General features: G+C 43.6%; 1 protein-coding gene across 12 annotated transcripts in view; it reads left to right on the top strand.

The window, feature by feature from the left end:
• Positions 1-16,690, top strand: part of Pus10 (pseudouridine synthase 10) — a 101,178-nt gene that overhangs the window by 77,873 nt on the left and 6,615 nt on the right. For all 12 annotated transcript variants that reach the window (XM_076938014.1, XM_076938013.1, XM_076938011.1 and 9 more), the window contains 6 exons: positions 367-492; positions 6,152-6,208; positions 7,244-7,320; positions 7,417-7,472; positions 8,938-9,055; positions 13,538-13,680. In XM_076938014.1, the coding sequence (XP_076794129.1) occupies positions 367-492; positions 6,152-6,208; positions 7,244-7,320; positions 7,417-7,472; positions 8,938-9,055; positions 13,538-13,680 (577 nt within the window). The remainder of the gene's footprint in view (positions 1-366; positions 493-6,151; positions 6,209-7,243; positions 7,321-7,416; positions 7,473-8,937; positions 9,056-13,537; positions 13,681-16,690) is intronic.

Here is a 16,690-nt window from a genome sequence, read left to right as displayed (position 1 = left end):
CAAAATTAATTCTCTGTAATGATATTTAAATGATTGCCAGTTATCTGGAAAGGTGAGTCTTTTTATGATCATTGTTGTGTTTCATAGTATCATGTAACTTTTTTAGTCAGTGAGTCACATTATTAAATTATTTCAGTCATTTGATACACTGTCTCTGTTTCTAAGCTAGCTATTCTATTGTTACTTTAAATCTTACTTAATTATCTCCATGTTTATGTGATAGCTTTTCACATAGACTGTTTCTTAGTTAAGGGCTGGGCCTCTAGCATCCAGAATAGTAAACTTACTAAATAGCTGTTACTTCCCATTTTATTCTCATACATTAATCAGAGCATTCCATCTAACTACCTGATATTTCTTTGGCAGGCAGATACAATAAATACTCCAGGAATCTCCCACAAACTCCTTGGATAATCGATGGAGAAAGGAAGATGGAATCTTCAGTGGAAGAATTAATTTCAGATCATCTGCTGGCAGTGTTCAAAGCAGAGAGTAAGTGTGAAGATGCTCGTGTTTAAATGCATTGTTACCCAGGAAGACGCCTTGAAGGCTCCAGGAAAAATGTCTCTATTTGGTTAGTCATGCCCAACCTGGGCCCCTTGGCTCCAGGCTTCCCTAGAACAGCCACTGTTAATGTTCAAAGGGCTTTCCAGCCCACACTAGATTTTAGTCCAGATAGCCAAGGATAGCTGTCCTTTCTCAGTGACTGCTCTCTCCTGGGAAACTCAAAACAACCAAGACGGCTTTTATATAAATGCACTAGTCCCTAATCTTGGCAAACTTCTTTGGGAGAACATGAAGAAATTCCACCTCTCATGTCCAGTTTGTTCAGGAAAACTTAACCTACAGAGTAACTTGGGAGGAAGTTCAGGGGTGGAGAAAATAGATCAAGAGCAACCATTTTACAGAGGTTTTATGGAGTGCATTGTGCTTTAATTTCCTAGGTACTGATGAGCTGTGTTTGTGGGATGAGTCAGATCTGGGAAAGCTTGTGCTTTCCTTGTCTCAACAGGCCTGTAAGTCACAGGCAGCTCAAGTCTTGTGATTTTACATAGTAGGAATAGATAAGAAGGAAAGGTCGAAGACTTAGTTGTAAGGAAAAGCTTCAGGCAGTGGGCCCTGTCAGTCTTTGGAATAGGGCCTCTCATGGATCAGCTAGGCACTGCCTTTCTCTCTGAGAAACATGCTCTAAAGTTAGGTGGAGGTCTAGTGGAGCAGTGGCCATCCAGTCTAGCCCTCTGACTTGTTAGGAACAAACACTTTAGATTGATTGATTGAGTAAGATCCCTTTTGTTATACACCTGAGTGTTAAGTGGCACTGGATCCCTTGGAGCTGTATTTAGAGGGCTGTGAGTTGTATCACATGGGTGCTTGAGAACGGGACTCAGGCTCCCTGCTAGAGCAGTGTGCATTCCTAACTGATGAGACATCTCTCCTGTACCCCACACCTTTTAAAGGTTTATATATATTGTTTCTCTCTCTCTCTCTCTCTCTCTCTCTCTCTCTCTCTCTCTCTCTCTCTCTCTCTCTCTGTGTGTGTGTGTGTGTGTGTGTGTAGAGGCCAGTGGTCAGTGTTGGCTGTTGTCTTGGTAAGGTTCCTATTGCTGTGATGAAAACACCGTGACCAAAAAGCAAGTTGGGGAGGAAAGGGTTTATTCGGAGGAAAGCAGGACATGAATCAAGTAGGGCTGGAACCTGGAGGCAGGAGCTGATGCAGAGGCCATGGACAAGTGCTGCTTCCTGGCTTGTCACATGGCTTACTCAGCATGTTGTCACCCTTCACTGTTTTAAAGACTTTTAAAATTATGTATATGTGTGTGTATGTGTGTGTGTGTGGGGGGGGGGGGGGGCTCTGTGTACCTGAGTGCTGTGCCCATAGGTTTAGGAGCATTGGGCCTTGTGGAGTGGAGTTGTGGGTATTTATGAGCCACCTTATGTGGTTGCTGGGAACCAGACTCAGGTCCTTCTCGAGAGCAGTGTGTGCTCCTACTGCAAAACCATCTCTCCAGCTAGGCCTCCTGGTGCTAACATGGCTGCTGGGTCTGTGAGCTAGAGTCCTCATGCTTCTACAGGAAGCACTTAATGTGGCTCTGCTGTTTCCCTAGCTGCCGTGCATTATTTTCTGAATGGAGAAAAGTGACTTAGAAGACTAAGATTTTCCAAAATTTTAGGAAAAAGACTTTGTGGTGTTGCTATGTTACTTAATATTTATAAACTGCTATTTTTCATAAGATATGGACTATGAAGACTTGAAAAGAAGCTCAGCTTGTGCTAATGGCATCACTTGGTGTGCACGGGGGTCTAGCTTTGGTTTATGGCATTGCATCAAAAAGAAAAAAAGAAAGAAGTCTTGCTCATATTTTTGAGGGGCTGCCTCACTTCCTTTCTGTAATCGTTCTGGAACCTTCAGTTTGGACTACCTAGGTCCCAAAGAAACCCCAGCTTCTTTAGGATTCCAGGGTTGCTGGAGGCTCTGAAACTCCTCTTTCAGGTTTTCAGAAGGGTAATTTTTTGTTGTTGTTGTTTTAGTCATTTTCCACGTGAAGAGGGAAATACTGTCTCCTAACTGAAAATAAATCGAGCCATGAGGTTGAGGATGTAGTTCAATTGTGCCTGTGATTGGTGATTGGTTCCCATCACCAATAAGTTGGGCATGGTGGTGCAGGCCGAGAATCCTGGTACTTGGAAGGTGGAGGCAAAAGACCTAGAAGTTTAAGATCCTCTTTACTAAATAGTGAGTTTGAGGCCAGTCTGGGGTCTCTGAGACTCTGTTTCAAAGAACAAGTAAACAAAAAACAGGCCAGGCCTGGAGGCACACACATTTCACCCCAACACTCAGGAGGCAGAGTCAGTCTGATCTCTGGGTTCCAGGACAGCCAGAACTATACAGCAGGGGCCCAGTCTCAACAACAACAAAAACCTCAAAACAAAAGACAAAAATAGACCAGGTATTGGTGGTGCACACCTTTAATCCCAGTGCTCTGGAAGGCAGAGACAGGTGAATGGATACCTGTGAGTTCTAGTCCAGCCTGGTCTACATAGTGAGTTTTAGGACAACCAGGGCTACATAAACCTTGTCTCAAAAAACCCAAACATATAAACAAAACTAGATTGTATTTCAGTGTACTCAGGGGTACACAAACCCTGTCTCAAAAACCAAAAAACCATACAAACAAAACTAGATTGTATGTTCAGTGTGCTCACTGAGATATTGATACGAGCTGCTGAGAAACAGCAATTGTCTGGACCTGGATGCTGACTGGCTCCTCTGTGTGTGGGGTAGTGATGGATAGTTATAAGCTTGTTCAAAATCCCTGATTGATAACCATCATTTGCCAGCCATGTTTCTCAGCTGAGTGACTTGTAACTTCCGATCAGTGGTTCATATCAGAGGGCTCTGGGAAAATGAGCTTAACGATACTTCCTTGAGTTTGATTGCATATGAAACAGACCAGTGTTGGGTGGAGCAGCCTTGCTTGTGCACAGCCGTCTGTCTCCTAGGGAGGGCAGACAAAGCTGTCTTCAGTTGCTTTGAACTAGCCCATCCTGTTACATACCTGCTAGTTCTGAAGGTAACAAATATTTAGTGTGGCACATTCTCAAAGTCAGTGAGTCTAAGAAGGTTTTCCCTGTTACTACATTTACTACCTTATTTGCTGAGTAAAATGGCTGCTGGGCCGGTTCCCTGTGGTCTAAACCCTGTGTCTTGGCATCCTGGGGCCTTCAAGCCTTCAGCCATCTGCCTTGGGTCAGAGAGCTACCCAATAGCTGGACTACCACTTGATGGTTCCTGATAATGCTTGCTCTTCATTTTGCTTTTGACATGACCTTCTCTTTGAGAAGAGCCTTAAGATCATATAGAATCAGAGGAACAATGTCGGGGACCGCTCTGTCAATGTTGGAACCCGCACTGCCAAAAAGTCCTTGGGGAGTAACTTCTCAGCCCGCACTGCCCCAAGCAGCTCTGGTCTGCGGGTTGGGGTTCAGCAAGAGAGAGAGTGAGGACGGACATGAAGAATGGAGACCAGACAGAGTGTGATTCAATCTTGTTTATTCTTCAGTCTCTCTTCCTAGTCCAAGTCCCAAGTCTTGAGTTCCTAGTTCCTAGTTCCTAGTCCCTAGTGCCTCCAAGTTCCAAGTTACTTCTTCCAAGTGCTAAGTGCCTAATGTCTAATTCCAAGTTCTTCCTCCAAGTGCCAAGTGCCTAATACCTAATAATAACTCCAAGTTGTACTCCAAGTTGTACTCTCTAACCTAATTCCTAGTTCCGAGTTGTACTGAACTCTTCTCTCTGCCTTTCACCTTTTATATGTCTCACTTCTAAGCCATGCCTCTAAGTCACGCCTTTAAGTCATGCCCTTAGGCCTTGTCTCTAAATCTGATCTCTAAGTCACACCCTTAAGTCTCGGCTCTAAATCACAGCTTTAAGTCTCACATATCCAAGGGAAGATCCTGGGTATCTAACACAAGATGTTATCAGAGTGTGCTCAGCTGTTGTAGGCTATTGTAATCAAGTCTCTTATCCGGGTATATGGCTCAAGATGGCTGCAAGGATGATATCTGCCTTCTGTAGGCTCCCCACAGGACAAGGCAAGGCACAACTCAGGGTTAGAGAAGTAAATTTTAAGCGTGTACTTTCTAGTACCAAAGACTTTCCCCAGCTATTCCTTATTGCACACTTAATAAAGTCTTGAGGTTTCCCCCATAAGTGACTTCCAGGCTCTATCTAGGGTTCAGTCTGTTTTCTTAGGTTTCAAGTTTGAAACATTCTCTAAAGGGAGCTGGTGGCACAGCTCAGTGGCTACAGGCATGCGCTGCTAAGATTGATGGTCTGAGTTTGGTCCCCAGCTCCCACATGGTTCAAGGAGAGAGCTAACCTGACCTCCACATGAACACCATGGCATATGCCTGTACCCACAACATATCACACAGACATATACACATGTAACACAACAGTAAATAGAATACAGGATAGAATATGGAATGTGTGTGCAGGGATCGTCTTACATTTGTTTCCTGCCCTGTGCTAAATGCCACATCATACTTTTCCATCAGTGGCAACTCTCTGAGGATGCAGACCGCATCCACCTGGTTTGCCTTTGTCTGTCTGACATCAAGCACAGTGTGTTGCCACAACAGACGTCCTGAGGGAATGCAGCAGTGCCTTTGTGAGGCAGGACTCTGATGGTCTCCCACATGTGTTCATCATTGTAGAGACTGCTCAGGGCCCTCAGTGCCTCCCAGCTTCTCTTAGTCCTCGATCTGATCCTCTACTTCTGTCTTGCTGGTTCCAGATGACCCGGTGGTTAACTGGTTCTGGTGTCAGAATGCTGGATCCACCAGCCTTGCTACCAGATCTGCATGTGTTAATCTGATAGGACTTTTGGCATGTTCTGCCTGCCTCACTTTCCTTAGAAGGAAGATGAATGCCCATGGCCACCTGGTTAAAGTGTCTGGAGTAATGGCTATGGTGATGGGGGAAGTCTTCTGTTTGATCTGTATCTATGAGCTTTATTATGTAGATCTGTAAAACTGTTTTCCCTCTTCCACATTTTTACTGTTTGGTCTGTGATGATAAATTCATCTTGAGTTGTGCATTGGTTTTAACATGGCTCCATGGTGGGTTTGGCCATATAATTAATTTGCTATTTAAAGGTCAGACCTTTCTCTCATGAAGTTTAATTTTAGCATGATTGCTTTCATTATTGGGCTTGCTTACTTGAAAGAAAAAAGACAAAGTTTTTGCTGAGAGCCAGTGGCCAGGAAGGTAGGGCCTTCCTCCCAGCCTTGGCTTTCCATGAGATGGGGTGTAGGTGCTAAACTCTGGCTTTGACATCAGAAATATGTAGCTCTGCCATTGGATTGTTTGATCCTGGGAATATTGCCTAAATCTATGAAGCTTAATGTTCATTTACTTAATGCTTCATGAAGTTATAATAAGAATTAAGTGATGTGTGTATAATTTTCCCCAGCACGTGGCATGTAATGAGTAGTATTTATTATTACCGTTGCTATTTTAGCCAAGATTGAGATTCGAGATGAGGTGGTCATCAGCCCTGAGGTCACCTCCCATGGGTTGCTGGGATGATTTCTACCACAGGTTGGAACAAAGAATGGCAGAGCTTCTGTGTCTCATGTTTTTCTCTTACAGGTTTTAATTTTTCATCCTCTGGACGGGAGGACGTAGATGTGAGGACATTAGGAAATGGTAAGATGGCGTCAGCACCACCTGATTAGAACCCACCTGCTTACAGCAGCCATTCAGGGTCCTGCAGATGGGAGCCTTTCCTTTGCAGATGGTGATCTTTGAACAGAGTCATTTCCTTGAAGGCTTCCTTATAGGAACTCTATAAGTTGTAATAACTGCATATGTGCCTTAAGAAGGAAGTCTTTTCCCCTCAAAGTTTATTAGTTATTTCATTTAAGAACTTCTCAGGCACACACTTTTAATCCCAGCACTTGGGAGGCAGAGGCAGGCAGATCTAGTTTGAGGACAATCGGGGGTACCTAGAGGAAACCTGTCTTGAATTAGAGGCGGGGTGGGGAGTGGGGAGACTCAAAGATGGGCATGATGGTGTACTTGTGAGGCAGAGACAGGTAAGTCTCTGAGTTCTAGGTCAGTCTGGCCTACATAGCGAGTTCCAGGACAGCCATGGCTATATCCATAGAGCATGTCTCAGAAAACAAACAGAATATCTCAAAATGACCAGTTTTCAAAATGTCTACCTTTATTTAAGAATGACTGTCATAGCTTTCGTTTCTTTCCTGTTTTCTCTTGTTGAGTTCTAAGAAAGACAACAAGACATCCTTCTGAGCTGTTAGGTGTTGCAGTTCCTTCTCCTTTAGGGTCACAGCTGTTCTGAGTCACTAGAAGAATGGCTGGGAGAGTGGATCTCACCTTGGTGTGTCTGGGCAGAGCTCTGTGACAGTGTTAGTTCCATCAGTGTGTCCAGCTTAATTAATGGCTATTGAAGTTTTGTTCTGTAATTAGCACAAGCCTCTGTGAGGACCTCTGGGGAAGGCAGTCATTTTCACATACTGCCTGGATGGGGTTTAGCAGCTTCTTGCTCCAGCCCCCCAGAAGCTTCGTTACTCTTTCACATGTACTTCAGTCCCCCAGATGTAGGGGACTACACTGCACTAACCTCACAGTCCTCTAGAGCTCAGCCCATTTCTCACCTCCTGCATTTGCCCCAATGGTAATTCTGTCAACATGTTTCTGTTCCCTGCCGGGGCATGCCAGGAAGGCCCTTTGCAGTTGAGCTGCTGAATCCTCACCGAGTGCATTTCACTTCGCAAGAAATTAAGGAGTTGCAGCAGGTAAGGGCTGCGCGGCTCCACCAGGCCTGTGTCTGTGCAGCTCTCTGACTGAGTGAGACTGAGTTGGTAATTGTTTTTCTTTCTTCACTACTGCAGAAAATTAATAAATCATCTGACAAAATCCAAGTTCGTGACTTGCAGCTTGTCACCAGGTAAGGATGGACATGCTAGAGAGAGTTCAAAAGGGACTCTTTCAAAAGTTTCCAAATATCATATATTTGTAAGGGAATTCCATACAGAGTATGTTAAGGAAAACAAAAATCTAACAACCCAATTAAATGGGAAAATGATTAAGTAGACCTTTCTCAAAGGAGGATGTATGAACAGTCTGTGAACATGAAACAATGCCTAGCATTCTGCACTAGGGCTGTACAAGTCAGAGCCACACCTAGGAGGATGGCTGTCACCAAAAAAAAAAGAAAATATTAAATGCTAGCAAGGACATAGAGGAACTTCTTTGTTTGTTGCTAATGGGATTGAAAGTGTGGCCACTTTGACAGTCTCTTATAAGCTCAAATGTACATGACCATATGACCTAGCTGTTCCACTTCTAGATAACATCAACAATAGAACTGAAAGTATATATAGTGAGTTTGAGCCAGCCTGGGTTATACAATACTCTTATGTTAAAAAAACAAAAAAAGGTAGTAGTAGATACTATTTGTCTATTTATAGAAAAACATGATGTGAAATCATCCCTTTTGATCCTTGAAAGTCCCAAGACTTGATTTGGACACCTGAGACTGTAGATAGTATTGAATATATAAATAGTCTGTTTTTCCTGTACACAGTTGATGAAAAAGGCTGACTAAAACCATCACAGGCAGAGAGAGCACTTGCTACCCTGACAGAGGACCTGGGTTCAGTTCCCAGCACACACATGGTGACTTACAACTACCTGTTACTCTAGCTCCAGGGGATCTGACTCCCTTTTCTGGCCTCACAGGAAAGCAGGCATTCATGTGGCATACATACATGCAAACACACACACACACACACACACACACACACACACACACACACACACGCTCGCGCGTAAGATAAAAATAGTTTAAAAAGTAAAGCATAAAAGAATAATAGCTAATAATAAAACAGGACAATTATAGCAGTATACTATAAAAAAAAAGTTAAGCATCGATTGCCTCATTTTAAGTTTTTGAATGTAATACTTTTGGTCTGAGGTTGACAGCAGGCAAAGAGAACCCACGGGTAAGGGGAACCTATATACCTACCTAGTGCAGTGTGATAAGGAGATATGGAATGCTGGTTCATACTGCCCCACAGATGCACCTTGTCCTCAACAGCATTATGAAGTGGCAGAATCCAGTCACCAGAGGGCACGCACTCTGTGATTGTGCCTGACAAGAAACGTTTAGGGAAATGGTAAAGATAGAAAGTCAGGCAGTGATCGATGGTCTTGGGCTTGGGGACAGGAATGGGAAGAAGGGGCTCATGGGCATGGAGGGCCTTTCTGGGGGCAGTAGAAGTGTTATAGGTTAAGTTATGCATAGCTCCATAGCAGTAAAATTCATAGGAAGCATCCTTTAAATGGAGAAAATGCATGCACGTTATCCCTCAGCTAAGCTGTTGTAAGGGAACAGATCTGTCTTCGTTTAGAGAAGCAATCGGGCATATGAAGGAAGGTGAGGAAGGAAAGACCAAGACCTACAGTGCCTTGATCTGGACGAACAGAGCCATCCAGAAGAAGGACATTGGGTTCCTGGACGACCTAAAGGTACAGTGTGCAGCTCTTTGCTTGGTTTTCTCTTCTTCTACATATGAAAAAGCTCATTGTCTTCTGGTTTATTCCCAGCACACCATCAAGCCTAGGCTTTGGGGTCCGTGTGACCTGCGTTCATATCCTGGCTTTCCCACTCACCAGCCCAGTGATTGGATGGTGGTCTATCTCTTTGGAGTTAGTGTTATTGACTCTGAAAACAGACTCCTGGGCACATTCTTAATTGTGCAACTTTGGACACATACCTTAACCTCTTTTTGCTTTCATCTGTAAAATTAGTTTAGAAAAATTAAATTAATTCAGTTATACAAAGCATTTCAAATGGTACCAACTACGTAGAAAATGCTCAGTAATGCTATTTTATTTGGCTATCTATGTAAGTTAAATATAAAACAAAATGTGTTACTAGATACTGATCCTAAAATCACATATATGAATGAGTACATGCAGGAACTGCGTGAAGCACGTGCATTCTGGAAGCGCGGCGCTGAGAAGGACCAGCATAACCCGACACTGGATCTCAGCTCCTGTGTTAAAGCCAGGCATGGCCATGTATGCTTGTAACCCCAGAGCTGTGGGAGGCAGAGGCAGGAGGATTGCTGACACTTGCTGACTGCCAGCCTAGTTCCAGGTTCAGTGAGAGACCCCATCTGAGAGGAGTGAAGTGGAAAGTGACAGAGTGGGACCCCCATTGTCTTTCTATCCTGTGCATGTGGGGTGGGGGAGGAAAAGGAAGAGGGAGGAAGGAGAATGAGAATTCCAACTCAAGGTCTGAATGAGCATAGATGAGCACAAAGTTATCTGATATTATTTAAATGAGCAGTATTTTGTAGCAATCTAGATGACCTGCTAAATGACACTTGTTTCACATTAAATATGTAGACACACACACACACACACACACACACACACACACTCAGAGTTTATATAATGGAGTTTTACTACCCAGCTCTTTAAAATAGCTGGGTATGGTGGCTCAGAAGATCAAGGCAAGAGGATCACAAGTGTGAGCCAGCCTGGACTATCCAGCTAGACCCTACCTAAAAGAACGAAATTATTTAAAGTGGTAGTTATTAATGTAGGAAAAGTGTAAGAATACCTAGAGGGTGGTGCCTTGTGATTCCAGCACACCCAGATATGCCATGTACACTCTGCACACCCAGATATGCCATGTGCACGCACACACAGATGGCTATGGAGAAAACAATATGGCAAAAGTTTCTAAAATAGGATTTATTGTTAGTCATGAAGAGTAAGGTACCCAATAGTTTAAAAAAAAGGATAAAGGATCTGAACAGATAGTTGAAAAAGGAGCCACTTGAGATGCTGCTGCTCCACCTCCAGGACAAAGTAATGCCTAACTTCACATCGGTCCCTTAAACCAGTAGAGCAGACAGTGAGTCTGGTGGGGAGGGAGGAGCTGCAGATGAAAGCTTGAAAGCCGAGATGCAAGGTACATGCAAGGTACGGATGGGCATGACAGGTGGCTTCCTGACTTAGCAGTATCAAACTGGAAAGAAAATGACATTGGCTGGATAAAGTGGCACAGCACATTAAGGGTGTGAGTTTAGGACCAACCTGGGCAAACAAGCCAAAGCCTCTGAATGAGCTAGTAGTTAGATATCAAGCATCTTGTAGCTATTACAAACAAGACCAGAAGCAGGGTATGCTTTCACTTAACCTGGGTTAGAGTTCATCTGGACATAAACTGCCTAAGTCTGACTCATGAGGCAAAAGCAAAGCAGCGGCCATAAGGACTACAGGGAAAGCCCATATCACTTGTCTGCCTGGCCCTTCTGCAGGCTTTGTGCTTTGTCCGTGCTGCCTAGGGCCTTTAAAAACATTGGGTTTTTTGTTTTTGTTTTAATTGAGGTTATTTAGGTTTAAATGAGGTTATCATGTAGCCCAGTCTGACCTCACTATGTGGCTAAAGAGACTGTTGAACTTCTCGTCTAACTGACTCCCCCTGAGTGCTGAGTTACAGGAATGTGTCACCATGCCTGTTTTCAAAACTGTGCTAGGGATGAACCCAGGTGTGTCACACATGCTGTGCAAACACTGTACTGACTTAGCCATATCTCCACCACAGATGTGTGGACATACAACACACAAAGACCTTTAAGAATACAGACACATTCAGAAGCTCTGTAAATGGTATATTCCTTCATAGACTTACAAATCAGCTGGGTGTAATGGTGTACATCTTTAATCCCAGCACTCGGAAGGCAGAGGTAGATAAATCTGAGTTTAGGGCCAGCCTGGTTGATAGTGAGTTCCTGTCTATAATCAAAACAAACAAACTAACAAAAGCCCAGCAAAAAACATAGATATAGGAATCATTTAGAATGTTGTTTAAAATGTCATTGCAAACAGTAGGTTTAGGGGCCGGCATTGAGGCTCACTGAAAAATCAGTCCAGTAAAAACAGGTTCAAGGGCTAGGAATGTAGGTCGGTGACAGGGCCTGCCTGGTGCAAGGCCCTGGGTATGATTTCCCAGCGCTGCAAAAAACAAAACAAAACAAGGCATAATTGGGGGGTTACCATAGATCTAGCTACAAAATAACATAAAAAGGTGATTTTATAGACACAGAAGTCAGAGGCCACCCCCAGGTACACTGCTAGGCCTACATGGTTTTTAGTAACACTTTTAGTTTTACAAAATTCCCATTGCTGTAACAATAAAGCTGAGTTAGTTCTCTATTCTGAGAAAAGGACCACTGCAGCTTCACTGCTGGTCTCTTCATTTTAAAGGGCATTTTTTTCCCCTAAGGAAGAAACTCTGTCTCTCTCTTTTTCTTGTGTACATACACATACACACACACACACACACACACACACACACACACACACACACACACACACACACACAGAGAGAGAGAGAGAGAGAGAGAGAGAGAGAGAGAGAGAGAGAGAGAGAGAGAGAGAGAAAATATGAGTCTCTGTGTGGGAGACCAGTGCTAAGAGTGGGTGTAATGGTTTCCTTTTGTGGTCTGAAAAGCAGACCAAAAAGGACACATGGCCTGAGAGCTGGTGAGTGCTGTGTTGGGATTGGCTCTGGTAACTGGCTCGTAGTCGATCCTGAGAGGGGAGTAACAGAAGCAGGGAGAGGAGCTCTCACTAGGTATTTATTTATTATTAATTATTATTATTATTTTTAGACAGGGACTCACTGTGCAGCTCTGGCTGTCATAATATAGACCAGGTTGGCCTCAAACTCACAAGAGATCTGTCTCTACCTCCAGAGTGCTGGGATTAAAGGATGTGACACCATGCCAGACAGTAGCAGCTAGCTTAAAGACCAGCTGTTTCTGCTTCCTGAACACCCCTATCCCCATCATTATAACTATGCACACGGTTCAGTCTTGAGCATATTTATCTTTTTGGCTAGAGAAAAGTCAAGCCTCCTAAACACTCATAAGAATCACAATCACAAGAATCATGGTGGGGAGGGACTGCTGACTCCTGCTTTTGTGGATCTCCATGCCCTTCAAGTGTGGTCTTTGTCGGAACCTGCTCTAGTCCCAGCGTCTGGAAGGGAATGCAGACTTCCTTTCTTAGCAGAGCCACGGCTGCTCACAGTCATGCAAATCTTGTTCCAGCAAGAAACTGCACAGAATTCAGAGTTCTTAAGAACCAACTTTTCTGGTTTGCCTAAGACCTATTTTTAAAGCTTGAAGTAGTTGACCTTTTATAGTATGAATCCCTGTTTCTTAATTTATATCATCTAAGATGAGGGGAAAATCTCTAATTTGATATAATTATAAGAAAAAGCAGCCTGTATCACCATAAACCATCTGAATTGTTAAAGTAATTTGATATAATTATAAGAAAAAGCAGCTTGTAACGCTGTAAACCATCTGAATTGTTAAAATATATGCAGATATTATATTTGTAACTCTGGGCTAAGAAATACTGGAAGAGTGTGAGTCACTGTACAGACTTAGTCACCCTTACTAAACTGAAACATTTCGATAAACACTAATGCACTTTTCCAGATACAGTCTGTTGTACAACAAACCCCAAATAGGACTATATTGTCCGTAAGATGTGCATACTTCCTGTACACACAGGTGACACTCAGGTCCCACCTCTCCCTGCCATTTCTCCTCTAGCCCGAAGTCCTCTTTGTAGCATTAAAAAACAAAGGTAACAATGTTGTCTTCTAGCAAAGTCCTGTCCCAGCATCCCAGCTGATCCATTAAGTTTCAAGACAGGAGAGCCCTCGGGATCATTCCCTTCTGAGCCCCCCTCTTATGGTATGGGTAGTAGTGATATTCAGAAAAGGAGTAATTACAAACTAGGCTATGAGAAGTCCCATTGAGTTAGAGCCTAAGGAAGTACAGCTGGTTCTAATATCAGCTATCCCACCTACTGTGACAGCAACGGTGGGCGCTCCTGTGGTGAGCTATGGGAGACACAGTCAGGCTCAGGCCTTGCTGTGAGGTTACTCTGACTGTGACTGCATGTGTCCTCCCCTAGGACTTGAAGATTGACCAGAAAACACCTCTCCGAGTCCTTCACCGCAGGCCATTGGCTGTGAGAACTCGGGCCATTCACTCTATGGAGACACACTACCTAGATGAGCATCATTTTCGTCTGCACTTGAAGACCCAAGCTGGAACGTATCCTTCTGCCTCTGCAGAGACCTAACAGAATGGGAGCAGGATAGTTAATGCTGCTCTAAAAAACGGGTCATTTGATCTGGGAGGCTTCGTTTGTTTGTTTGAAATGTATTCTAAATACACCCCAGATTTCATGTACTCCAGGCTGGCCATGAACTCCTGATCCTCCTGCCTCCACCTCCCAAGTGCTGGGATTGCAGGCCTGTGCCACCTCAGGTGGTCTGTGATATTTTGAAAAGAACTTGCATTATTAATTCAGTATTTTAGAGTAGAATCAACACTGTCTTTGTTTGATGTCTGTTTCCCTATTTATGTTTCAAAGCAGAGTTTTAAACCATGAAGTAGCCATCAATTCAATGTCAACTTTAGAGTCTACAGTTGTGTTACAGTGTCTTACCATTGTGTAACATATGATATACTCAGGAAGCACTTTTGATTCATTTGCTGTCCTTACATGTTTTACAAGTCACATGTTCATAACCCTATTTGGTCTTCTAAGTATTCCAGTGTTTGCCCAACTGGTTAGACGGGTGATAGAAGGAAACGGTGGTATTGTACTTTCTTTAAAGTTGAGACAGGCTCTCACCGTGTTGCCTGGGCAGGCTCATTATAGAAACTTAAGCTCTTCTCCGTTTCTGCCTCCCAGGAACACAACAGGAATACAGACAGACACATGGCCATATCCAGTGCTTCTTGACATATTGATTGCAGCTAATATGCTGGCTTTTTTCGTGAAAAAGGAAAAGAAATACTACATAGTGCTTACTTAAGCAATAATATATTGGTGTTAGTGTTTCAACTTGACTATATTTTGAGTAGGAAAGATTGGTACTTGGAGTTCTAAATAGCTACATGTCAAAGCTGATATTTGCGTATAACATATTCTGACTTGTGGTATTGGGGTCAGAACTGAGTCTTTAATTGAACTGTGTCAGTGTTTTAGGCTTAGTCTAGTATTTCCTTTCTTTTTTTTTTTCTTTCTTTTTTTTTTTTTTTTTGTTTGTTTCGAGACAGGGTTTCTCTGTGTAGTTCTGGCTGTCCTGGAACTCACTCTGTAGACCAGGGTGGCCTCAAACTCAGAAATCCGCCTGCCTCTGCCTCCCCAGTGCTGGGATTACAGGTGTGCGCCACCACTGCCTGGCTAGTATTTCCTTTCTTATAAGACTACATCTCACTGTGAATTCGAGGCTGTCCCTGGTCTCAAGATTCCACCTCTGCCTTCTAAGTGCTGGGATAATGGGCATGTCTTACCATGCCTGGCTTTCCTAGTGCCCCTCCCAAGGTGTGTGTGTGTGTGTGTGTGTGTGTCTGAGAGACAGAGACAGAGAGACACACAGAGAGAGAGACAGAGAGAGAGAGATCCAGTAGTATGAAATGATAAATCTCTTCTAACTGGTATGAAGTAGTTCTATATCCAACACAAACCTCTCCAGAGTGGGAGGAGTCAGGGTTAGTTCCCAGAGCGCTCATCTCTGCACTGCTATACGTAATGTGCCTTTCCGTCTCACACACTCCTTTCCCTCTGCCTTCGTATTACCCTAGAATGGCTTGGATTGACCCGGCTGCGCGGGAGGAAGAGCTTCTCTACTCCAAACAGCTTCTAAAGCTTGTAGTTTGAATCCAGGGTGGTTTGTGTAGACTCTGGTGGGCAGTTTGTTTTATCTTTATTGTCTGGAGCACATTTGGCATTTGTAGATGCAATTCAAAGAAATCACAAGTTAAAATTTATTTTTTATTTTGGTATTGGGGATTGAACCCAGGGCTCATTCACAATGAGTACATATCCTTTAGCTGAGCTTCACGACCGACCTCAGATGATAAAAGCAAAGTAAAACAAATCCTGTCTTTAGTTTTAATACCAAGAAGAGATGCTGTGTCTTTTGGAGAAATTAATACCTTTTCAAGCCTGTTAAAACATTTTTACCACATACATGTACTTAATATGTTAGCCCAGAAAAACTGGTAAAACTATAGCTACCTCGTAGTGCTACCTTGGAAGTATTCGGGTCTTCATGCACTCAGCTCATTTACGCTGTTGTCTCGTGTGGCTCAGTGCCAGGTCTGTTTGCCCTCTGCCCTACCCCTCCAGCATGAACAAGGTCCACACCTTTCAGCTGCTTTTTCTGGGGCTTTTTGATCTGCTGCTTTCTTTATTGTTACTAGCTTTCTCTGAAGAAAACCAGAGAAAAAGGATGGCAATTGAAGAGGAATTATGAATTAAGGAAAAAACAAGTTACTAGGTAATTGTTTGAGTCAAACAGACAGTGGGGAGTAGTAAGAAAGTCTGTGCTGTTGCTGCTTCTCAGCTCCCTGGAGGATGCTGCCATTTTCCTGTACTGTTGGCTGCTCTCTCCTCCATGGTGCTTGTACTGACGTAGCATAATGCTGCTTTTTTGTTACTGTTTTTTAGTGAACAATGGAGAAGAGGTGTATTTTTTGGACAGAATTAGGGCTACAGTAGAGTACTGTAGAATGCTAATCTTAGTAACAAATTCCAGATTTAACCATTGCCTTCAGAATGTAGAGACCTGTGTGGAGAAAACAAAGTTGCTAAAACCAGCCCCCAAAAGAATTTAGCCAGGCTCTGATGGTTCTGTCTGCAATCCTAGCACTTGGGGTTGCTGTATGTTCCAGGCTCTGATGGTCCTGTGTGCAATCCTAGCACTTGGGGTTGCTGTATGTTCCAGACTCTGATGGTCCTGTGTGCAATCCTAGCACTTGGGGTTGCTGTATGTTCCAGGCTCTGATGGTCCTGTGTGCAATCCTAGCACCTGGGGTTGCTGTATGTTCCAGGCTCTGATGGTCCTGTGTGCAATCCTAGCACCTGGGGTTGCTGTATGTTCCAGGCTCTGATGGTCCTGTGTGCAATCCTAGCACTTGGGGTTGCTGTATGTTCCAGGCTCTGATGGTCCTGTGTGCAATCCTAGCACCTGGGGTTGCTGTATGTTCCAGGCTCTGATGGTCCTGTGTGCAATCCTAGCACCTGGGGTTGCTGTATGTTCCAGGCTCT

This window comes from Arvicanthis niloticus, chromosome 7 (genome assembly GCF_011762505.2).
Source record: "Arvicanthis niloticus isolate mArvNil1 chromosome 7, mArvNil1.pat.X, whole genome shotgun sequence".
Taxonomy (NCBI): Eukaryota; Metazoa; Chordata; class Mammalia; order Rodentia; family Muridae; genus Arvicanthis; species Arvicanthis niloticus.
The sequence above is the reverse complement of the archived record's forward strand: the minus strand, read 5'-3'. Positions and strand labels throughout refer to the sequence as shown.